The sequence below is a fragment of the Pongo pygmaeus genome, chromosome 7 (assembly GCF_028885625.2).
Source record: "Pongo pygmaeus isolate AG05252 chromosome 7, NHGRI_mPonPyg2-v2.0_pri, whole genome shotgun sequence".
Lineage (NCBI taxonomy): Eukaryota > Metazoa > Chordata > Mammalia > Primates > Hominidae > Pongo > Pongo pygmaeus.
This window is the reverse complement of record NC_072380.2, coordinates 21,853,768-21,877,596: the sequence shown is the minus strand read 5'-3', so window position 1 is coordinate 21,877,596 and position 23,829 is coordinate 21,853,768. Positions and strand designations below refer to the sequence as shown.

The window sequence follows — 23,829 nt, the reverse complement described above, 5'->3', positions numbered from 1 at the left end:
TCTGAGGCGCTGAGTGTACCCCACCCCAGGACACCGTGTGTGCGCGCCGAGCTGAGTGCGAGGAACGTGGCGCGAGGGCCGGGGGATGCCGGGCAGCTCCCCGGCATCCCAGGTGCCCGGCTGCGTGGGTGTGAGCCCTCGCGCGACCGCGAGCCCGCGCCTCTCCCGCTCTCGCCGGAACGTGACCGCAGCTGCACCTCTCCTCCAGCCCTTTCCCAGCCAGACGCCTCCTTTTTGGTTAGTCTGGGCGTTTATTGTAAATTCTGTGACTAAAACACGCCGGTGAGCCCGGCCCACCGACAGATGGATCAATCGCCCCCTTCCCGGCTAGGAGAGGAGGAACTCCCCCACCCCGGAGCCTCGGGAGCCGGGAGCTGCCTCGGGACGAGCTCCTCGGAGCCCAACCGGCTGCGGAGCCCCGGCTCGGGTCGGTCTAGGGGCGCTCCTGCCGGGGTGGGGTGCGAGCCCCTGCCCGATCCCTCTGGGGCGGTTCAGGCAGGTTTGCCGGCCTCCGAGGAGGTGGTCAGGGCGCCCTGGCCCAGCAGGCTTCTTCCCGAGCCGGGGGAGGGGAGACGGACTGGGGAAGGGGCGTCTAGAAAGGGGTGGAGGCCGGGGCGGGCGGGAGGCGAGCGCGCCGCGGGCGTGAGGGCAAAGTTCCCGAGGTCCGCGCGGAGAGCACACGTGTATGTGCGCGCGGGGCTAGGCCGGGGCCGGCAGGCTGCTTTGGGGTCGGGGGCGCGCGGGGCCGGCGCCGGAGGGGATAATTCCTTTCCCTGGCACCATCGGGGAGACGCTCTGTCGGCCTGGGCTCCTGGGCGCAGGGACGCCTCAGCCCACGGAGGGTGGAGCCCCCCCTCAGACCCGGGCCACCGGCTGGGGTTTTTCTATCGCCGTGCCCCCCGCGCCCCCGGATGGCTCGGGAGCCACGGACTCCGCGCCCTCCAGTCTCAGCTCAGCTCCCCAGGCTTCCCAGACCCGGCGGCGCAGGGGGCGGGGGCAGGGGCAGTGGGGGTTGGAGGGCGCAGCCCGTCCCCAGGGTGAGGGGCGCTGCGGGGGAAGGAGGAGGAGGGTGCCCACGCTTGAGTGGGTTCGAGCCCGAGCCGTAGCCAGGGCAGCCAGTCAGTTTCCGGCCAAGGCAGCAAGTCAGTCCCAGGAAGGGCGGGAGATTGAGCCGAGGGAGCCGGCGGCTGGGCTCTCCTCTCGGCCCGCGATCCCCGGCGCCGCCGCCGCCGCCGCCGCCGCCGCCGCCGCCGCCGCCACCGTCACCGCTACCGCCTTGTCGCCGCTGCTGCTGCAGAGCATCGTAGCTCCGCCGCGCTCCCGCGCCCCGCGCCGCCAGCCGCCTGGGAGCCCGAGCGCCGAGCCCGGGGCGGAGGAGAGGGGCGCTGCCGCGAGAGCCGCGGCGAGGGAGCCGCGAAGGGAGAAGGGGGCGGGCGGAGGGAGGAGCAGGGAGAGTGGGAGAAGGGAGAGGGAGAGAGGAGAGCGAGGGAGAGCTGGAGAGAGCGAGAGCAAAGAGCGAGCGAGGGAGAGGAGAGAGAGAGAGGAGAGAGAAAGACACACGCACGCAGAGACACACGGTCACTGGAATTCCATTAGAAAAAAGTGAGCCGAGCAAGGGTTAGCGGGAGAAGATTTTTTTTGAATCTTGTCTTCGTCTTGGTGCGAAAGAAGCGACTCCAGTCTCTCGTCCTCGAAGCTCCGACTGGATTGTTCCTGGGCGCTGACACCCGTCTGTGGATTTCTTTTCTATTTGCATTTTATTCCGACCCCCTCCCTCGCCGCTTCCTTCCAGCCCTTCACTCGCAAATCGCCTCTCTCCCCACCTCCCCAGGCCCCTCCTGGGAAGCGCAGGGGAATTGGACCCGCGGGGACTCACGCCTTCCCGGACGATTGGAGGGGAGGGCTGACCCCAGGACTGGGCTGTTGGCTTAGAAAGCCGATACACAGATACGCGTATATTTGATTGTAGCGGGCAAGGGGGGCGTCGAGAGGCAGCCCACCGCCCGCCTCTCACCCCACCCCCTCCAGCCAGAGGCGAGAATCGCAGGACTCGGGAGCTTCATCGGGTGGACTAGCTGGGATCTCCGCATTGGATTTGGGGCTGATTACCACTGCTTGGCTATTATTATTGTTGTTATTATTATTATTTTTTTTTACCCAAGGGAGAAAGGCAAAAAAACGGTGGGATTTATTTAACATGATCTTGGCAAACGTCTTCTGCCTCTTCTTCTTTCTAGGTGAGTACCTGCGGGCGGCGAGCTTGGGGCGGGGCGGGGGGGAGGCGAGAAGCCGGGGAGGCGGGGGGCGAGCGGAGCGCCGGTGGGGGGCTGGCGGGAGGCCGGCAGGGAGAGCACGCCGCGGAGCTAGCCGGGCCCGGCGCTGGCGAACCGAGCGGGGCCGGGCGGCAGGGACGTGGACGAGGGACCGGAGCCGCAGCTGGCTGGCGACACTGGGGGATCGGGAGGGAGACTCAACATCCGAACCAGCCCCGCAGACACTGTGCACGCACACACACACTCGCGCTCGCTCACACGCCAGTATAGCGCGTCTCCCCCGAAATAATGGGTTCGAATTGCGGCAACTTAAGGAAAAAAAATATCCAACTCTTGATCTGCAAGAAGGGAGGGAGAGAGGCGCTCCTAGGCGGGGAGAGAACAGTCCTGCCGGGTCCTCCTTTCCTGGTCTGCTCCCCGAGTCGGTCGTGGTGGAGGGCGCGGGTTTCTCCGGCGGCTCCTGCTTGAACATCGCGCGGGGAGCGCTGGCAGTCACTCCTACCTGCCAGCTGCGCCTGGCAAACGCAGCCCGCGTCCCCCCGCCCTGAGCCCCTAATCGGCGGCTCCACTCCCCGGAACACTTTTCGAGTTTCTCCCCACCGAGCCCCGAGCCAGATGGGTGGGCGGGAGCGGAGGGTTGTGAGCAGCCGTTCCCGGCCTTCCCTCCTCCACCTCTGGGGGCCGCGGACCCCCGTGGCTGGTGGGAAGAGGCCGGAGGGAGGCCAAAGTTTGCTTCCTCCGTTGAAGAGGGTGGGAGGCGAGGGAGGAAAAACGGGTCTGAACAAAGACCACTGCTCCTTCTGTAAGCCCCCCCCCACCCCCCCACCTCCAGGACAGGGAGGAGAGGCTGCCTGGTGCCCCTGAGCCCCACGCAGTTTCTTTTCCACACAGAATTCCCAGCTCCTCGCTCCCTTTTAAGCTAGGTGAAATCGCAGCTGCTTGGGAAATGGCAATCTCCGGAGGGAGGTGAGGAAAGGCGGTTGTTTGCAAAGCTGTGCACCACCGGGAGTCCCAGGCAGGGCTGCTGCCAGGGAGTAGATGCTCCCATAGAGGGAGCCGGGTAACTACTGTGTGTGTGTGTGTGTGTGTGTGTGTTTGTAAGGAGCACACGTCTGCTTCAGTGAGGGTGCAGTTCTACCACCTGGGCTTGCTGTGTAGCCAGTGTTGAGCCAGGCTGCCCAGCAGGGTCATGATCACACCCTCTCCCTCCTGCAGCAGGGGATCCGGGAAGGCCCCGAGTGGGGAGGTAGGAGCTGATTACAGGAGGATGTGCGTGGCCTAAGAAGTGCCCACCAGACTAGGATAGGGGACCGGAGTCATTGGGTGTCCACACAGGCTCTGGACTCTCTGCCTGTCCCCTCTGCTTCCCGCCAGGTGCAAGTCCCCAAGGGGGCAAGGCCTTGCTCTAGGGTGTGGCCTCAGAGGTCCTACCTCCCTCAGCCAGAGGCAGCTTCTCTCTGGGGTGGGAGGGGCTCATCGAGGAAGCTGGAAGGTGCTCTGGGCCAGCTGTGATCCCGAAGCCCTTCCTGGCAACCCTGGCAAGTGAACTCTTGTTCTGAAGGGGCTACTATAAAATCTGACCTTTTTCTCCCACCGCTGGCTTGAAAACCCAGCCTTCTGGGTCCAAGCATGATCAGGGTCAAGGTGAAAAAAAATTGTATTTCAGGCAAAACAGCCAGATTGCCTACTGCTGAGCTGTACACCCCAGCATGGGCAGGACTCCCAGGTGTGGGCACCATCTGTGGTCGGGGGCTGGAGAAGAGCAGTGTGGGCCCCTGGTCATTGCAGGCAGGCTTTCTCCAGCTGGGCAGGCTAAGGAGTCCACCTTTCTCCTCCTCAGAAGTGGCTGGGGTTCCTGCTGGTGGTGGGTGTGTATGTGTGTGCATGGGAGATGATCAGAAAGGCCCAACCCAATGTCTGCAACCCTGGAGGCTGAGTGTTGAGAGGCGGGGGTGAGAGCAGAAGAACAGCAGGCTCAGCATCCCCTTGGGCCACAGCCCTTCAGTTTCCTTCCCTCGAGAAGTCCCCTTCTAAAGCTGGGCTGAGTGGAGTGACCACAGATATTGAAAGGCTTTGGGTTAGGCCAGTGGAAAGGAAAGGAAGGGATGGGTTGGTGTTTAGGAAACTTCAGCCCTGGGGCCCTTTTCCTGGCAGGAAGCTGGTTGAAAATCCCACCGGGTGGGTGGGTAGAGGGTCGGGGGAGGTTTTTCTGGGGCTTGAGACTTGGTGGGCAATTTCAGCTGGGGGCAGAGGCCTTTGGTGTGCCCCTACTGAGATTCTGAGTGAGGTCTGGGCTGGATAACCCATGGTGGAGAGAGAGGCCTTTCTTGCCCAGTATCTTGATCTCCAGTGCTGACCCAGGGAGAGAAGGAGATGGGGAAGGTGACTCGGGTGGGGGTGTTGGGCTGGCCAGAGGGGGCTGCTTCCAACTGGCTTTCTAGCACACATTCTAGCTCTTGTGGGATGTTGGATGCAGTAGGGCAATTGTAGCTCTGTGTCGCTTCTCCACCCCCGTCTACCCCTGTGTCTCTAGCAGCTACTCCCTGTGTCTTGATGGATCAAAGTTTTCCCCTAATTTAGGATTTGGAAACATCACCAGGACACCCCCTGCCCTTCACTCTCTTAGGATTCTTAGCTAAAGGCTGCAGGCTGCAGGGATTCCTTTCTCTGGCTGGGCTTGATTGGTTCTGGGGGTCATGGAATGAACTAGAAGAGTCAAGGATGGCTTGGTGAATGGATGCCCTGGCCCTTCACAGAGTGTGTCCCTTGCCTGGTCACACGTGCCAGGTGGCAGGATGGGGGAAGCCCTCACTTCTGGCACAGGAGCCTCCCTAAGATTGTGTAAGGATCATCCTGTGGGGCTCTAGGCCCAACTGTAGGACAAGCAAAAAAAGCGTCCTTATGCCCTGAATCCCCTGGGCTAATCTCCTGACCTTTGAGCATGCGGTGAATTCTGTGCCTACAGAAGGCTAAGGAAGCCAGGAAGTTCCATTTCCAGGCCTCCATGACAGTGCAGCCTTCAGTTCAGTCAAGGTGGGAGGGCATTAGCCTATGGGGAGGAGGGGTGTTAAGTCAGTGGAGGGCCCAGGGCTATACTCTTCCAGAGGCTCCCACAGGCTGGCTGGGGGCCGCAGGTACAGGCGGGGCCGTGTCAGCTCAGCTGCTCTTGAGGGGCCCAGCTGTACCCGGGTCCTGCTCAGGGAGGTAGGAATCTGCTGAAGCCGGGAAAGAAAGATGCTGCCTCAGCTTGTGTGGAGGACAGCTCTCCAGCCGGTGCCGGGCCTCAAACTCCGCGCTGATTTCTTCTCTGGTCTTGTCTCAGCCTGGCCACATCCATCAGCCTTCTTTTCTGGGGCAGAGGTCTGGTCAGTGGGAGAAGGGCACATCTTTTGCTCTGGGCTCCGAAGAAGCCTTCTGTACCCCAGGCCCACCCCTGCTATTCTTCTCTGTTTTCTCCTGGGGGTGGGTTTCCTGCCTGGTCCCACCAGGAGTGGATGGATTCCTGCTCTCTGCGGGCTCTCGGAAGCGAAGGCCCGCTGTGCAGCGTGCTGCCTCTAGGTGTCGCTGTCTCCCTGCGGTAGTGCCCCCCTGAGCAGGGCCTCCCGGGGGATGGCCTGAGAGTGGCTGTTCTGGGTAGGGATGGGGAATTCTGCGGTATTGAGGAGGGGACTTCTGGCCTAGGATTTTATTATGTTCTGGGGCGAGATGGATTCGAGGAAGCCTCCCAAATTACTCTTTCGGTCCAGGAAAGGGCAGTCATGGCTCTGGGCCATGGTGCGGGCTTTTCCTGGGGGCAGGATCTCGAGTTAGGGGCTTATCAGAGGACAGGGGGACTGGGAAGACGATGTCTGTGTCTGGAGGAAACCATTTTAGGAGCTTGGCTTTGAAAGGATCAGGCGAGCCTGTCCCTGCCGTTCACCTACCTCTCTTTTTCCCTGTCCCCTCCCTCCTGAGGCACTGTGGGTGTGGACATGGGGGCCAGGATGGGAAGGTGGCCTGATGGGGGATTGCACATTGGTGGAGGAGCAAGGTTCCATTTGCAAGGCTGGGGTCCGAGGAGGGGAGCTTTTCCCTTTTGCAATTATTTGGCTTTTGGAAGGAAGAACAAAATAAGAGATAGAGGGGAAGGGAGTTTCAGAGGAGGGTGGAGAGGAAAGAAAGAGAGGAGCTGAGAGAGAAAAAACAAGGCTATTCAAAGACAAGAGGTAAAAAGTGATGAAGAAACAGACCTCTTGGGAGGCCATCAGCAAGAGAAGCGTAAGATATAGGCAGGCGCAAGCAGAGCTAGAGTGGGGAGGAGAGAACAGGGGGCGTGGGGGGCATGGATGCTCCCCAGGCTTTCCAAAAGCATTTTCTACTGGAGGGCGCCGGGGTGGAACTTCTCTCGCGGAAGGTGAGGGTTCAGGTCTCCGTCTGGTGTGAAGTTGGACTAGAAGGTGTGGAGGGGTGAGGCGGGAAAGGGGTAGCTCCTCCTTCCTGGGCTGGCCTGGACGGTAGAGTTAGGCTCATCTCTCCCTGTCTTGTCTTAAAGTCAGAATGAGAATCAGAGTGAGTACCCTGGGAATCGGAGGGGGCGTTTCCACCCCTATGTGTGACCTTGAGTTGTCATCACCCTTCTTTGGGCCTCAGTTTCCCTAGGGTAGAATGTGGGGTTGGTCTCTATGGTGTCTATAAGGTCCTAACAGGCAATGACAACGAAATGACTTTGCACTGCATCCAAGGTTTAGTGCAGCGCCATGGATGGGCCTCTGGCTGGAGCTGGGGCTTATAGGGGGCCTGGGTGGTATGAAAGTGAGATCTTCCCCACTCCCTGCACCCCCCAGCAAGCCGTGCAGCCCCCAGCAAGCCGTGTAGCCCCCAGCTCTCTGCTGAGGCTGTGACATTCTCCTCTGGGCTCCTGACGTCTTAGACCGTGGTCTTGAGCCGGGACCTTCCTGGTTTTATTGTGCTGTGCTCCTAGGCCCAGGGCCGCTGCTGAGGAGGAATGGAGTGCAAACGGAGAAAACTTGCTTCTACATCCAGGGGAGGATGACGCCTGAGTTCTCCCTCGGGTGTGAGGAGGGCTGTCCCACAGAGTCGCCTTGGTGTGCTTTGGCGAAGTGGCTGTGACGTTCCCAGCAGGGCCCAAGCCCCCAGGCCTGCATCTTGGGTGGGAGATTGTGGCGGCCATCATTCATGCTTGTCTTCCCTCCCTACCACCCAGACGAGACCCTCCGCTCTTTGGCCAGCCCTTCCTCCCTGCAGGGCCCCGAGCTCCACGGCTGGCGCCCCCCAGTGGACTGTGTCCGGGCCAATGAGCTGTGTGCCGCCGAATCCAACTGCAGCTCCCGCTACCGCACTCTGCGGCAGTGCCTGGCAGGCCGCGACCGCAACACCATGCTGGCCAACAAGGAGTGCCAGGCGGCCCTGGAGGTCTTGCAGGAGAGCCCGCTCTACGACTGCCGCTGCAAGCGGGGCATGAAGAAGGAGCTGCAGTGTCTGCAGATCTACTGGAGCATCCACCTGGGGCTGACCGAGGGTAAGCCTGGGCGGGGCTTGCCCAAGGGGAGGGGGTGTGGTGCAGGCGGAGAGGAAGTGTGGCGGGCCAGGGGTTCAGGAGGGAGGACTAGGTGATGGGGCAAACTGGCCAGCTCTCTATGTCTACCTGCTAGGGGAACCTAGAACCCAGAGAAGTCGCCGCCCCACCTAGGAGGGTGGCATTGTTGGAAAAGGCCAGGAGAGACAAAGAGGAGGCAGAAGCGACAGCTGGAGGAGGAGAGAGGGAGGTGGTGGGAGGAGGAGAACACGGGCTGGAGGAAGGGGGGTGAGTCGGGTGGGGGAGGTGAGCAGGGGTTGGGTAGGAGCAAGACCATGTGATTCAAGCAAGGACGGTGTGAAGTGGTTCCAAGAGAAGGTGAGGCAAGAGTGACCAGGCAGATGGAGAAGTGAGAACTAGGAGAGAGAAGGGGCAGGCTGGGTGCAGGCTGAGAAACCAGCCACTTCCGCTGCCACGGCTGCTGCCCTGCCGCGGCTGCTGCCCTGCCCCAGGGCTTATCCCAGAGCTGGCTGCCCCTACTCTGTCCTTCTGGCTCCTGCCTCCCTGCTTCCAGGACACCAGCCCTTCATGTGGCTTCTGGATCACATGGCTAACCTGTCACCTTCTACAGGGCTTGGGGCAGTGTGCAGGCAGCAGGCCCCACATCCCTTGGCAAACCTGCGTCGAGTCACAAAGTGGAACCTATTAAGTCCCTCCGCCAAGAACACACCCTTACATCCCCTCCCCCCTCCAGACCTGGGTGTGGAGGATTTGCATCTGTTTAGGAGGTGGGCCACTGTAACCAGACGTTCATTTATTAATTGAACGCATGTTTATTGAGAGCGTACCGTCTGCTACACTCTAGGTGTTGCAGGAACAGTTGAGGGCAAGCTGGTGCAGCCTCTGCCCTCCTGGAGTGGCGTCTGGGTGGGGTGCAGATAAATAAGGGGGCTTCTGTCATTTGATGGCGTAAGTGCTGTGAGAGGGAAGACAAGGGGTGCGATGGTAGCAGCTTGGAGGGGGCGTCCACGTCCTTACTGTAAAATCTAAAGCGTCTTCCTGGAAGAGGCAGGCTCCAAGCTGGGGCTGAAGAGTGAGTCAGAGTCACGAAATGGAACATAGGTGAAGGGAGGCAGGAAGAGTGTGGGAGGTGGAGGGAACAGCATGGAAAGGCCCATTGTGAGAATGGAACCTGTTTACAGAGCTGCGAGTGGCTTAGAATGGTGGTGGGTGGCAGGTGGTGGGTGGTGGGTGGCAGGTGGTGTGTGGTGGGTGGTGGTGGAAGTGGGGAGGAGAATTAGGGGCACAGGGAGGGACCCCTGAAGTGTTTTAAGGGCGATGATCAGATCTGTGCTTCAGCAAGATGCTTCTGTGGTTCCAGTGGAGAGAGTAGATTAGAGGACTGTCCAGAAGCTGCTGCTGTGATACAGGCCAGGAACAGTTGTGGCAGAACCAGGACAGTGGCAAGGAAGGAAAAATGGGTCTAAGAGCTATTTATTTGTGTATTTATTATTTTTATTGGGGTCTCACTATGTTGCCCAGGCTGGTCCCAAACTCCTGGGCTCAAGCCGTCTGCCCGCCTCGGCCTCCCTAAGTGTTGGGATTACGGGTGTGAGCTACCACACCCAGCTAATTTTTAAATATTTTTTTGTAGAGATGGGGTCTCATTATGTTGCACAGGCCTATCTCAAACTCCTAGGCTCAAGCGGTACTCCCACCTTGGTTTCCCAAAGTTCTGAGCTTACAGGTATGAGCCACTGCCCCCGGCCCTCTGAGAGCTATTTAGAAGAGAGAATCCACAGGTCTTGGTGACTGATGGGAGAGGAGAAGATGAGGGGAGGGAGGAGTCAAGAAGGGCACCCAGTTTCCTGTCTTAGGCAGCTGGGCAGATGATGGTGGCCTCAGAAGAATCAGGCCAGTCTTTGAGTGGAGAGGGGAGGGCAGGGAGATGGGGAATCTGTTTTGGGGCCCATGGCTCTCATTGACCACACCCTGCAGATGTGCAGGTCTAGAGTTGAGGGAGGAAGTGGGTCTGAGCGAGACTGAGGAATGGACATGAGCCTGCGGGTGGAAACCAGGGCCAAGAGAGTATGCATGACAACAGTGAGAGGAGGGCGGCAACAGACCCTGGAGACCACGGCATTTAAGGATGTGGGGAAGGGAGCCTGCAGGTGGGAAGAGCAGCAGGAAAACAAGGTGGGGCTCATCCCAGAAGAGAGGACCCTCAGCAGGGTCAGATGCCTTAGGGTAAGCTAAGGCTGAGGCTCTTAGCTTCTTAGGCACCTGCTGTGTGACTCAGAGGGGGACACACTGGAGTAGCCATGCTCCCCGTGCTGGCCATCGTATGGGGCAGGAGACCTTTCCCCGGGCCCTCCTGCTGGAGGGAGGAGCTGGTTAGGGAGTGGACAGGAACAGGGGGATTGGGAATGATGAATGCAGATGACTCTTTCCAGAATTTTGGTGTAAAGAGGAGAGAACAAAGGATGCTTTAAAAAAAGAAAAAAGATGGGAGAGGATCAAGCAGTTTAAAATCTAAGGTCGGACAGTAGTGATGGTGATGTCGCCATGAAGAAGACAGAAGAGTCTTCTGTGGAATGGTGCCTTTGGGAAGGGGAGGGGCTGGGTCCAGGGCACAAAGTGGGCTAGGGGATGAGCCTTAGAACAGGGGAGCAATGCTCCCTTCAGGTGCTGAGAGGGAGGGAGGAAGTGGCTGCAGGTGTGAAGCCAGATAGAGAGGGATCCCTGACCAGTCAGAGGTGGCTCGAATATGTTCTAAATATGGGAATAAGAAATGCATATAATTACTACCATCATTAACAGCAAAGTATTCCTCATGAATCACGCGGTGCCTTCTCCCTAGCAACCTGGATTCCTAGAACTAGCATGAGCAAAGGGAGGAATACTGTCCTGAGGGTACTGCACTCTATTCTTCAGGAGATAAGGTGCTGTCTTCACCCAGAGCCGGACTCTGTAGCGTACAAATAATTAAAGCGCTCGATGCCTGAGCTGAGTAGTTTTGTTTCTTGTCTTCTTTCTGGCAGCCTTCGGTTTCCATCCAAGGGAGACTGGGCAGCAGGTTTGGGTGGGCTGCAGAGTGGACGGGGAGAGAACAGGACAGAACTGTCGGACAGAACTGTCAGCCAGAACAGCAGGGTGGGCACTTGGGCCTTTTAGCACCAACAGCCCTTCCCATGTCACTGGCTCCCTCTGTATCACTGCATCAGGCCATGGGAGGACTGTGCTGATGGGATCCCAGGGAAATGAGCATGATGCTGTGTGCGTTTAGCTGCACGCTGCTGTGTGGTTTTCAAGGCCCCTTGACCGGGAGTGCCTGACTGCAGATGGCTTCTCTGGTTCCAAATCTTGTTTTTTGAGACAGGGTCTCACTCTGTTGCCTAGGCTAGAGTGCAGTGGCATGATCACAGCTCACTGCAGCCTCTACCTCCTGGGCTCAAATGATTCTCCCACCTCAGCCTCCTGTGTAGCTGGACCACTGGAGCCTGCTACTATGACTGGCTATTTTTTTTTTAAAGTAGAGATGAGGTCTTACTATGTTGCTTAGGCTGATCTTGAACTCTGGAGCTCAAGCAATCCTTGTGTCTCGGCCTACCAAAGTGCTGGGATGATAGGCATGGGCCGCTGTGCCTGGCCTTGAGTCTTTTTATTTATTTATTTTTTAAAGAGACAGAGTCTTGCTCTGTTACGCAGGCTAGAGTGCAGTGGCAAGATCATAGCTCACTGCAGTCTCAAGTTTCTGGGTTCAAGTGACCCTTCTGCCTCAGCCTCCCGAGAAGCTAGGACTACAGGCACGTGCCACCATGCTTGGCTAATTTATTTTTTATGGAGGTGGGATCTTGCTATATTGCCCAGGCTATCCTCAAACTTCTGGCCTCAAGCAATCTCTTCCCACTATGGCCTCCAAAAGTGTTGGAATTATAGGCATAAGCCACTGTGTCCTGCCTGGTTCTAAGTCTTGAGATGGTTTATTCATTCATTTATTCAACAACCATCTGTTAAGCACCTACTGTGTGCCTCAGAAGGTAACAGCATTGTAGGAACCATGTTGCCTGTGTTGGCCAGCAGACAGGTCGGGAGACCTTTCCTCTGGGCCCTGCCTAGAAAATACACCCTTACTTTTTTCCTTCCATAGAAGACTGCATCTTTTCTCCGTAGGGGAATTCCACCTTCTCCTGGGTCTTGGGAGCCCAGAGGTAGTTTCTGCCCAGGGCTGACCAGGGGAAGCCAGGAGGCCTCCGGGTAGTGTTCTTTTGAGTGGCGGGGTCTACCTGAGAGGTAAGCATCCATGGCCTGTGGAGCAGTCTCCCTGAGGGAGGCTGCGAGTCCTTCCTCCCTGTTCCTTGATAACATTTAATAACCTGACGCAGGCCTGGGGCTGCGGAGAGGGCAAGAATCACTGAGAGGCGCGATGTGTGTAGGTTTGGATTTTCCTTCTGATTCTCAGCCTCTCCTTGGCTCCTGCTGGTGGGTGTGATTCACCATGGGGCTCTGCTCCGCCTTCCTGGGACTTAGGTCTCAGTATGCAGTTGAGGCGCACAGCAGGTGCAGAGAGCCCATGGCGGCAGTGGGGAGGATGGAGAGTGGACTGGGGTAGGAATGTGACTGCAAGATGTGGCTGCTGAGCTCCTAGAGTCTGAACTGCAGAGGATCTGGCAATCATTCGGGCTCACTCCTACCATCTGGCAGGGAAACTGAGGCATAGATGGGTGAGATGGCCTCCCAGGGCACACAGCAAGCTCATGGCAGGACCCAGAGTGGGTCCCAGGGCCCCGACTCCTTATCCAGGTCTCTTTTCGCTGCCTTGGGGGAGATCCCACGGCCTGGGCCCCATTTTCCTCCACTGCCATTACCACCACCAGTATTTACACAGGGGGCTGCCACTGTTGGCTGCATGGGGGCTTTGAGACCAGGTTTCTTGCCTTCCGCAAAGGTGACAGTGAAATTCAGGGTTCTTTGGTCCAAAAGTGAAGAACAAAGGCTTCTTCCGTTCTCAGAATGTGACATTCTGGCTCTGGTTTTAGTGGCTCACGCCTCGGGATTTGTCACTGGTGAATTCTGTGGCAGAAACAGGCTATACAAGTTGACTTAAAGAGGCTGGGCCCCTCCAAATCAGTTCCTGAAGAGGCTCTTCCCACCCCGCCACCCCCACCCCATTAATCAGACTGGCCTAGCTATACCTAGGCCCATGGCTGCGCTAGATGCAGTAGGGAAGGACAGGTCCCCCCACCACCCCGGGGGACCAACTAGTGGACAGAAGACTGATCTTGGGAAAAGGGGAACAACAGTACTTATTTAGGAATGATTTGGTTCCGATAACACTCTGCATTTTGGTAGACAGTATTCACAGCAGTGAAGCACTTGGGCTTTGCCTGAGTGTGAACCCTGGCTCTGTCGCTTGTTAGCTGTGTGACCTTGGTCGAGCTACTTAATGTCTCTGTGCTCCTTGTTCCTCCTTATCAGTCAAACAGGGAGAAAAACAGTGCCTATTTCATAGAGTAGTTAAGAGGATGAAATGAACTATATCTAAAGCACTTTCAGTGCTGGCAACTGGAAAACGCAGTCTAACATTATTTTTATTGTAAAAGTGATTTCCTAAGTTCCTATATTGTTTGGCCTCAATAAATAGCAATGGCTGGTAACCCCACCTCAAGGAGTTTCTCAAGAGAGTCTAAAGTGCCAGTGGGTGGGGTGGAGGACATTGAGATCATCCAGGCTGGTCAGGGGCTCAAAGGCCCCAAGGAGAAGGTGGGATCAAATACGGGACCATAAACGATGCGTCTTGGCTGGGTGCGGTGGCTCACGCCTGTAATCCCAGCACTTTAGGAGGCTGAGGTGCACGGATCGCTTGAGGTCAGGAGTTTGAGACCAGCCTGGCCAATATGGTGAAACCCCATTCTACTAAAAATACAAAAAGTAGCTGGGCATGGTGGCACGCACCTGTAATCCCAGCTACTTGGGAGGCTGAGGTGGGAGGATCGCTTGAACTCAGGAGACAGAGTTTGCAGCAGTGAGCCAAGATCGTGCCACTGTACTCCAGCCTGGGTGAGAGTGAGACTCTGTCTCAAAAAAAAAAAAAAAAAAAAAAAGAGTCTCGTTTGGATGAGGCTGTTGGCAAATTCCAGCTGGGCACCTGCTGTGTGTTCTGGGTGTTGCGGGGCATGAGGGTTGCTCTTAGGAGGTGACATGAAAGGTGGAGGCTGTTCCTCATGCAGGGAATGTGCTTCCTCCTTGTCCTCTGGGGCTGTCCCCTCCTTGCTTAGTGAGCCTGCAGGGGGCTAGTTGAGTCTCCAATTCCAGCCTCTGGGTGACCACATGCAGTGGGGTTGCAAAGCCCCTCTTCCAGGTGCATGATACCTTGCTGCAGGTAGCCCTGAAGAGGCTGTCCCACATGTGCTCCCTCTTAGGCAGAGGGTGCCTGCCTGGGCACCGGGCCCTGCCTGGATGGGAGATGAGTCTGTGAGGCTGTGCCCTGCTTTTCACTACACACACACACACACACACGCACACGCAGGATGAGTGATCAGCCATCAATTTCCCCTCACCGATAATGTCTCAAGAGGCTACTTCCTTTCCCGGTGAGGCCTCAGCAGAGGAGGGTGGGATTCCTGACACTGGTGGGGTCTTCAAGGGAGCCCTGGGCCATCCATCTCCTGTTACTCACTTGCTTTTCCATTCCTGAGCCCCTGAGGCACCCAAAGCCTCGAGGAAAGGTCCAAGGAGCCTCCCCACCAAGCTGGTGGGGAGAACAGGAGGGCCCTGCGGGAGAGGGGCCACGCAGATGGAAGCTGGGGATCAGCCCACCCACTGAGCAGACCTTTAGCCCCTCCAGCAAGATTCTCCTGGCAACACAATGGGAGGCAAAGAGGAAATTCTGTCCTCCTCAGTGACCTGAGCGGAGCTGGCGTGGTGTGATGGGAAAGGATGCTGGTGGGAGGGCCAGGACAGCAGAGTCTAGCTCTGGCCCTTCCAGGAGTAGCTGCGTGATTTCAGGCAGGTTTCTTCACCTCTCTGGGCCACCTCAGAGCCCTCTCTTGTGAAATGGGGAATGATTGTGGAGAGCATTCTGGCTTCAAATCCTGCGATTGATACCTGGCCTTACGTGGGCCAGCATTGCTCCACTTCCCCCAGACGCACCTGCAAGTCCTTCCAAGGGGGCTGGCCATGCAGGGTGGTCACGAGAGAGAAGCGTCAGGCAGTTCTGAGCTGCTGTCAGGGAGCTTCTCCTCTAGTTGGGGAGACAGACCTGCCCAGATGAAATGCTAAACATTTCATTGCTAATGTGCTCTGGTCCTGCACTCTTCACTTTGGGAAGGGCTGCCCTGTCTCTTATCCCTTGGGTGGCACGAGCTTTCCCCTGGTAGAGAGCTTTCCTCCGGCAGATTTGCTCAGTGCTGGCAGCGCTCTGGCCCGGAGGAGCCTGCGTCTGATGCCTGTTCTGTCTTCCAGGTGAGGAGTTTTACGAAGCCTCCCCCTATGAGCCGGTGACCTCCCGCCTCTCGGACATCTTCAGGCTTGCTTCAATCTTCTCAGGTAAGTGAGCTCGCACTGGGACTTGGCCCATTCTCCTCATCCCTGTGGCATGGCAGATGGAGCTCTGGGCTTGGACAGGCGTCCTGGCATCCGATGATGGCCCTGCTGCCCATCAGCTCGTCCGTTAACGGTTCTGAGCCTTAGTTCCTCTTCTGTAAAGAACACGACGCCCACCTCCCTGGGTGCTTGTATGGAGCAAGGCGTTGGTGGAAATTGCCTGGCCAGGTGGCTGTCATGGAGTACGGCTTGAATCTGGAACCTGGTGTCACCCTTCTATCTTACCCTTGTTCCCTCTTTCCAGTTCTCTGGCTCTCCTGCTTTGGAGCTTTTCCACTTGGTCATGTTGCTTAACCTGTCTGGGCCTCAGTTTCCTCAGCTGTGATAAGAGAGTACCGTACCAACCTCATTGGATTGCCGTGAGGTCTAAGTGGGTCAGTGGGTGGTAAAATGCGCAGCACGCCGTATCAGTCAGCATCAGGTGTGGCTTGGTGTTACTGGTCCTGTGACGACCTGTTCTGCCCTGGGTTTTCCCTCTCTCTTGAGGGCTCTGCTTCTTGAAGCACATGAAGGGAGGTGTCTGCAGGAGCTACTCTGGTCAGGCCACCCCCTGTGCCATCCTTCCTGGGGAGTGATACCATCTGCATTGGGTTCTAGCTTTGTCTGCCAGGCTCCACATGTAGGGGCCAGGTGAGCTCCGGGGGGTCTTTCTTCTTGGCTTTGTTTTCTCTGGCATCTAGGAGATGCTGGGCCCAGGGCAGCCCACCCTACCTGGGCACTGGGGAGGGGGTTCCGGTCTTGGGAGTGCTCTGTGGGGGTGGGGGGTGAGCTCCTCTAGGGGATTGCTGGAGATTGATGCTCCAGGGGTGGCCAGAGTGGGGCTTGTTCTCAGGGATTTTTGAGCACAGGAAATCTGGTTTACATTCAGTTTTGTGGCAGTCTTTGAAATCTTCTGGAGTTTCTATGGCTCTAAAGCAGGGTTTTCAACAGCAGCGCTGTTGACATTTTGGCCTGGTTAATTCTTTCTTGTGGGAGGAGCCGTCCTGTGAGTCTGAGGATGTTCAGCAACGTCCCCGGCCCCACTGGATGCCAGCCGCGCTCTTGCAAACTGTGACAACAAAGATGTCCCCAGACAGGGCTAGATGTCCCCTGGGGGGCACAGTCACTGCCAGTTGAGAAGCACTGCTGTAAACTGTGAACTGAAAGCATTTCCAGTGAGATCCTAAGCCTTTTCACATAAAGAACTCTCTAGGGCCATGCTTCTGAACCATTCTTTTTTTTTTCATTATTGTTTTCCAAGGAGAAAAAATAATTCTTCCTAACTAGATAAATTAAATACCAAGGAATAACATTTTGTCTTGAAGGTCTGAGTTTTGGAGGACCATTAACCATTGTAAGATCTCCTTTTTCTTTTTCTTTTTGTCCACCCAAGAACCAGCTTTTGCTCCTTTGAGGTGACGCCCTTCCCTCCCGTGGAGAAAGCACGCTCTAGGAGATTGAAACAGGGATGATACACGTGTCCCTAGTGGGAGAAATCTTGGATGCCCAGGAAGGGAGGCATTGGACAGGGATTGGCCGTCTGGGGATGGCCTTGGGTGCCGGCAGTGGTTGGGGTGGTGGTGAATGGAGTGGAGACCTCAAAGTCAGCTGTGTTGAGCACCTTGCCCTGGGCTGTCGGCATCATAACCCCCAGTGGGGTCATAACAGAGGCTCTGGGCTCAGAGCAGCTCCCATGCTGGCGCTGCCTGTGGGCACCATGGCAGCTCTATGGTAAGTCTTGGCCAAGGGCTGGACTGGATGGGGCTGCCTGAGAGTCCTTCCCGCACAGGCATTCTGATTCTTACATTTCCTGATGAGTTTTGCATAGAAATCCACTTTGGACCATTCCTTCTGAGACAGTGCTCTGGGGCTCAGAAGCAGGTTGAGGATGCCATTGGCCTGTGGATGCTATGGTGGGCACACCCTGGTGGCCCCCAGATGCACCCACATTCTACTCTGTGTGAAGCTTAGGTACTGGCAGATTACTACTGCATGCACAGGTGACACTGGGCTGCCCTCCAGTAATAAATAGCTTTGACTTGCTCCTGGATGTTGAAGCGCAGGGATCCTCGCCTTAGCCCAAGCCCCTGCTGCTCCCTGGACTCACGCTTAAGTATCTTCCTAGCAGAAAATCTTTACATAATGGACTTGACACTCTGTGGGACAGGATGTTGACAAGACAAATGAGGAAATTACTAGGTCTGCGGCTCACCGAATCAGCCCCCTTTTACCTGCTGCCCAGAGATAACTGGGCGCCACGCAACTCTGGGTTTCTGTGCTCCAGGGACCACTCCCTGCCATGAGGGCTGGGCTTTGGGGACTGTGCTGGTCCCTCCTCATTGCCTCTGTTGACTCTGCTCCACCCAGAGAAGCCTTAGGGTTAGGTAAGTAGGCAGCTCTGGCTGGGGAGACTTGGGCACATAGTTGAGAAGGGAGGCCCCGGCCCTGCTACCAAGAAACCAAGCTGGGGCTGGGCACAGTGGCTCACGCCTGCCTGGAATTTCAGCACTTTTGGAGGCCAAGGTGGGAGGATTGCTTGAGCCCAAGAGTTCGAAGCTGCAGTGAGCCATGATGACACCACTGCACTCCAGCCTGATCGATAAGAGTGAGACCCTGTCTCAAAACAACCTCCCAAAACAAAGAAAAGAAACCAAGCTGGCCATGGTGAGGAGCTCAGCAGAAAGAAGGCGAGAACGGGAGCTGGGAGGTGGTTCCAGTGCAGTCCCCACCACAGATCACCTGTAGGATTTCGGGCAGGCTCATTTCATGTGCCAGATCTTGTGTCTGAATGAGGACATGAGCTTGGAGCAGTGCTTCCCAACCTTGGTCCCATCAAGGCACACAGAAAATGGTGATGCGGCAGGGTGAGCAGACCAGCTTAGTGCTCAGGCCATCACGAGCCTCTTGCTTGTCAAAATCCAGGCACACGTATCCCCCACCTGTGTGTGGCACGCTGGCTGCAAAGTCTTGTGAATAGCCCAAGAACCTGCACTAGAGCTTTGGCATTAAAAGGCTGCCACCCCGTAGGACTGCATGAAATCCTGTGGGAAGCCCCTCCCCACCCCCACTCATATTGCCTGCATGCTGCCCCCTCCACTTCTCTGTGGGGAAAGACTGTGGGTAGGGAGGGAGACATGGAATCTTGGTGGCCGCTTCTGGGCTGTACTACCTCCAGGTGGGACACCAGGGAGGATGCTCCTGTGTTTTTGGGACTCAGTTGCTACTATCTGTTTACCAGCTCCTGTCTGAGAATTCAGGGCCCTGTTATAGGGGCCTCCTGGAACATGTATTCTTCTTCATCGCTTTCTGTTGGGGTTCTTGGAACGTCGTACTGGGATTCTGTTGCAAAGAAGCTGCCAGGATTCCTGCAACACCCTCCAATGTCCAGAAGCCTTGGGGAAGGGCAGCTTCTTCCCTCCTCTCTGCCCGGTGCTGCCTGACAAGCCCTGGGCTCAGCAGTGGGTCAGCGAGTCCTGAGTCCAGGGCGAAGGAGGGAGCAGCGTGGCTATGTCCTGAGTCACAGTGACAGTGATGTTGGATGTGTCCACATGTCCTTCCCTCCCCTTCTATGTGGGAAGAGATTTCATGGAGAAGAAGTGAGTTTTGTCCTGTTGCTAGCAATTCAAACTGCCCTTGAAAGTGTGAGACAGTATTTAGGGAGGTGCCTGGAAGAGCGAGGACCTTGAGCCAGACAGTCCTGAGTTCGAATCCTGACTCGGCCTTTTAGGGGTGTATGATCTTGGGGCTCACTGTGGCTTTTTTGAGCTGTGGTGCCTACGTGTGTAAGATGGACATGTGATGCCCTAAGAGGGTTCAGTAGGAATGGATGTTGGCACAGTGCCCACGGCGCATCAGGGACTGAGCCAGCCTTGGGGCAGTGGGTCATCCTCTGTCTGCCTGGGGTGCTCAGTGGAGGCAGGAGGCTGTTTAGGTGGATGCAGGGGTTGAGGAGCTGAAGTGGAGCATCCTCCTCATCCCCAGGCTCCATGACCCTGTGAATGCTGAATCCCAGCTGGTTTCACCTGGGGAGGCAGGAGAGGGTGAAACCAAGGTGGAGAAGAGAGATTGAGGAGGGAGGGAGGACCTGGAAGGGTGGTGTGGAGCCAGCAGGGGTGTGGACCTGTGGAACTAGAGAGAAGTGGGTGGACATCAAAGTGGTGATGAAGAGGACTGGGCGGGTTGGGCAGAGGCATCGTTACCGCCACTGGGGCCATGCCTAAAGGACAGGGAGAAGTGGTGGGCAGATGGCCTTGGCTGTCATCAGGCGCTGTGTCTGCATTCTGGGTGAGGGGCAGGGGCTCTGGGGTCTGGCCATGCCGTGCAAGTGTGGCTAGAGGCTTGGGCATGGGGCATCCTTTCTGAAGCTGGAAGGGAACCTAGGGATCATGGAGGCCCACCCCTTCACCTGACGGAAGGGGAAACTGAGGCCCAGAGGGAAGGCACACATGTTGATGGGATTCCAATCCCCATCCCACCTCTGAAGCGCTTCTCCTCTAAGCCCGAGTCCTATCCTCTTGCCCAACCTGGCGCCAATGGCAACACCTACCTCTGAGGATTTTTGTTAGGACTAAATGAGATAGCGCAGGTGAGTGCTTGGCCTGAGCCTGGCGTGCTGCACTAAGCTAGGTTAGCTTTTAAAACATTCCTATGGACTGAGTTCTCCAAGGTTCGATGGCAGGTTGTGGCTGGGCCAGCCTAGAAGCCGCCATTCTAGAAACTGTGTGTGCCTTTGCTGATGCGAAGCCACCTTTCACGCTGGAATAGTGCTTGGTGGTGACTGGAGTAGAGGTGATCAGGTGACTTCCAGAGAGCAGTGGGTCCCTGAGGCTCAGAGGGAGTCTTGGGTGGGGACGGCCATCATGTGCTGTGCTGTGACAGGGACAGATAGAGGCTGGTGAGCGGCCTTGGCTCAGTGGCCTTTGTGGACTGAAGGTAGAAGAGATGGCAGTGTCTACCATGGTTGGCCAGCATGCATCTGGGGTGGGCCATCTTGCTTGGTTGGAGCCTGGAGAGGGCCAGTGATGTTCTTGTTGGATGCTCCTGTGGTCCTTCTTGGAGGGTGGGCTCAGGAGAGGAGGGAACTAGCACTCAAACGCTACCCCTTGCCAAGAAGCGTTGCATACAGCTTCTGAGAGGTGACCGCCACTGGCCCCTGGTGCCACAGCACTTTGTCCTTCATCATGGTGCTCACTGCCACGTGTTGGGGGCATGTGTGCGATTGTACATGTTGGTCTGTGTGTCCTGTGTGGCCATCACCCTCTGCGTCCTCTGCGTGTGTGACACTGTGCTTTGTATCTAATATATGGCCCCCGAGGATCCTGGCATCATGGCTGGAATGTGGACTTTGAGGCCGGCTAGTCCTCGTTTTGAATCCTGGCCTTACCCTACTGTGAGAGCTCAGGGTCACTGGACCCCCTGAACCTCATGCTTCTTATCTGTAAGGTGGAGCAGTCCAGCTGCCCTGCAAGCACTGGCATGCAGCGTGCCAGGGCACAGGAGCACCCTAGGTGCTGGTGAAGGGTATCACCGTTTGCTGACTGGAGGGAGCTGATGGCTTTGCAGGAGGTGCTAAGCAATTGCGAGGTGTCACATGTGTGTGACATCTTAGGAGTGTCTGGGGCATTGAGAAGGGGCGGATCCTGGCAGCGGTGTGCAGGAATTGATCATGGAAGGGGCAGGGCAGGGGCGGGGCTGGGGCAGGGCTGGGGCCAGACCTCGGAGGAATACGTTTTGTTCAGTAAATATTGAGTGCTCCGTGTGTTCCGGAGACGGTCAACCACTGCTGTAAGAGAATCAGACCTGTGTCCTCACTGTGTGGTGCAACAGGCAGATACTCACTTAGGCACTCCCTAAGTGGCTTGTTTTCAGTAGCAGTGTAGACCAAGTGCTGCCCCAAGAGTTCAGGGGAGGCAGCAACCAGCAATGCCTGGGGAAATGGAGGAAGTGAGATGTGGGAATGATGTTCCTGGCGGCATCATGGCTGGGAGGCCTGGCTAAGCCTGGGGTGATAAAGGAACTCCAAGTCTTTTGAGCCTGGGGGCTCAGAGGATGGTGAACAGGGATCATTGTGGCAGACAGGACAGTGGCCTCTCTGGGGTGCTCCAGCCCAGGACTTCTCTGTGACAGAGCTCAGGATGACTGCCTGATTAGGGGTCTCGGGTCCCTAGGGAGGAGCTGGTCTGCCCTTGGTGTGGGGAGACACTTATCCCTGGGCTCAAAAGTCAGTCCCCAGGAAGACACCCCTGTGGCCTTGGTGGGGGCTGGGGGAGGATTGGGCCCGGCTTTGCTCGGCCGGGTGTCTAGGGAAGCCCCTTGCCTTCCCTGGGTCGGCTCCCTCTGTGCACCCCAGGCCTGGGGGCAGGAGACCCAGCCTTTGTGCAGGCACCCCCTCCTCTCCTTGGGCTGCTGAGCAAAAGAATAGACAGTGAGGCTTTAATGTTTCAGCAGGTCATGCTGGTGCCTCTCAGAGACCCCCTTCCGAGGCCGCCCTGTGATGAGGTGGGGGCACAGGGGGCTGAGGGCAGGGAAGAACCGGAAGAACAGCGGCAGCTCTCCCTGCCCCCTTCGTGGTGGCTTGGGCGATAAACTGCTTATCCTCAGGTTGTCTCCCTGAGCCGAATGCAGAAGCGTGTTATTTAAATTTCAAAATCACATTCTTCTTCTAACAGCTGTCAGAGACTCTGAGTGTCAACGAAAATTGGGCTTTAGCTGCAGCTTTGTCACCTCCGACACCTCCCCTTTCAGGGAGAATTCATCTGATGGCCAAGGAGCGGGTGTGGGGTGCAAGAGAGCGGGGGCTGTGGAGACAGGGAGAGGTGGACTGTCAGGAGGTGGAGATAGGTGACCGAGTGACTCTCACGGTGCTTGGGGCCGCCAGGAGGAAGGCAGCTTCCCTTTCCGCGGGTGCCAGAGCTGGAGGGATCGACATTTTCCCTCTTCTGTTTTCATCTGCTCTCTCTCTGTCAACACCAGTGACCTCAGGCTCTTGTCAGTCGGTAGAAGGATTTGCTGGCACTAAGGTGTGAGCAGGGTGTTGGAGACTTCATCTGTGGTTGCCTTTGTGTCCAAGGAAGAAATTGCTATGAAAAAGACCAGGAGGGAACAAAATTTAGTGCCCCCTCCCACAACCAAAGCCTCCTTCATGGTGGTATTTCAGGTGCTGTGGTTGAAGTGAGATTTTTTTGGATGAAGGTATTTTCTGGTACCCTCCAAATAACATCTTTCAGGGAGCCACCTGCCTGCTTCTCCTTCCGTGTGTGAGGCAGGCTCTGCCAGTGGCTGGGGTGCGGGATGGCTCTTGGCCAGACGCCCCTGCTCTGTGCTGCTCTTGAGATGGTGCTGGTGGGGCTCCGCGCTCCCTGAGCACGCCCTGGCTTCGCCATCAACTGCAATCACTCCGGCTCAGAAAACAGGATGTGAGCGCCTGCACTGGGCATTCCCCTCCCACCCATGCCTGCACGCTCCTGTAACCCCCGTGCATGGTGAGGAACAGCGGGAGAGGGGTCATTGTGTGATGGGAACACGTGTGTGTGTCTGGTGTGTGGAGAGTGTAAGTATGCATGGCATGTGCATGGTGGGGTGTGTGTGTGAGAGAGAGGTGGGGCGTGTGTGTGGAGGCGGTAGATATGTATAGGCAGTGGTGTGTGTGTATGTGGTGGTGGTGTGTGTATGTGATGTGTGTGAGGTGGTGTGTGTGTGTGTGGGCATGGTGGATATGTGTAGGCGGTGATGTGTGGGTGTTTGTGGTGGTGTGTGTATATGTGATGCGTGTGTGTGATGGTGTGAGGTGGTGTGTGTGAATGTGATGTATGTGGTGGTGTGTGTGGGGTGTGTGTCAGATAGTGTATGGGGTGCCTGTGATGTGTGTGTGGTGGTTTTGTGCATGGCAATGTGTGTGTAATGTATGTGCTGGTGTATGTAGGTTGTGTGTGGTATATAGTATGTGTATGAGGTAATGTATGTGTGTCAGTGGTGGAGTGTGTGTAGGTGTTGTGTGTGTGTGGATGTGGGGTGATGTATGTGTGCTGGTGTGTGTGATGTGTATGTGGGACAGGGTGTACATAGGTATGATGTGCATGAGGTGTGTGTGGAGTGTGTGGGTGGGCGGTTTGTGTGTGTAGGGGTGTGTGTGAAGTAATATGGGGTGGTGTGTGTGTATGGTGGTGTGTGTAGGTGAGTGTAATGTAGTGTATGGGGTGTTGTGTGTGTAGTGTGTATGTGTGAAGTGTATGTGTAGGTGTGTATGAGGTAGTGTATGGGGTGTTGTGTGTGGGTGTGTGTGGGGTGGTGTATGTGTGGGGTAATGTGTTGTGTAGGTGTTTATGAGGTAGTGTATGGGGTGTTGTGTGTGGTGTGTGTATGTAGGTTTGTGTGGGGTGGTATATGTGTAGGATGGTGTGTGTGCATAGGTGTGTATAGGTGTGTATGGGCTCTTGTGTATGTGGTGTGTATGTGTAG

General features: G+C 56.7%; 1 protein-coding gene across 2 annotated transcripts in view; it reads left to right on the top strand.

The window, feature by feature from the left end:
• Positions 1 to 1,483: 1,483 nt before the first annotated feature.
• Positions 1,484 to 23,829, top strand: part of GFRA2 (GDNF family receptor alpha 2) — a 100,552-nt gene continuing 78,206 nt past the window's right edge. The window contains exons 1-3 of one of the 2 annotated variants that reach the window (XM_054499193.2): positions 1,484 to 2,237; positions 7,477 to 7,791; positions 15,253 to 15,336. In XM_054499193.2, coding sequence (XP_054355168.1) covers positions 2,198 to 2,237; positions 7,477 to 7,791; positions 15,253 to 15,336 — 439 coding nt within the window. In that variant the 5' untranslated portion in view covers positions 1,484 to 2,197. The remainder of the gene's footprint in view (positions 2,238 to 7,476; positions 7,792 to 15,252; positions 15,337 to 23,829) is intronic. The other variant, XM_054499196.2, reaches the window with a different exon arrangement.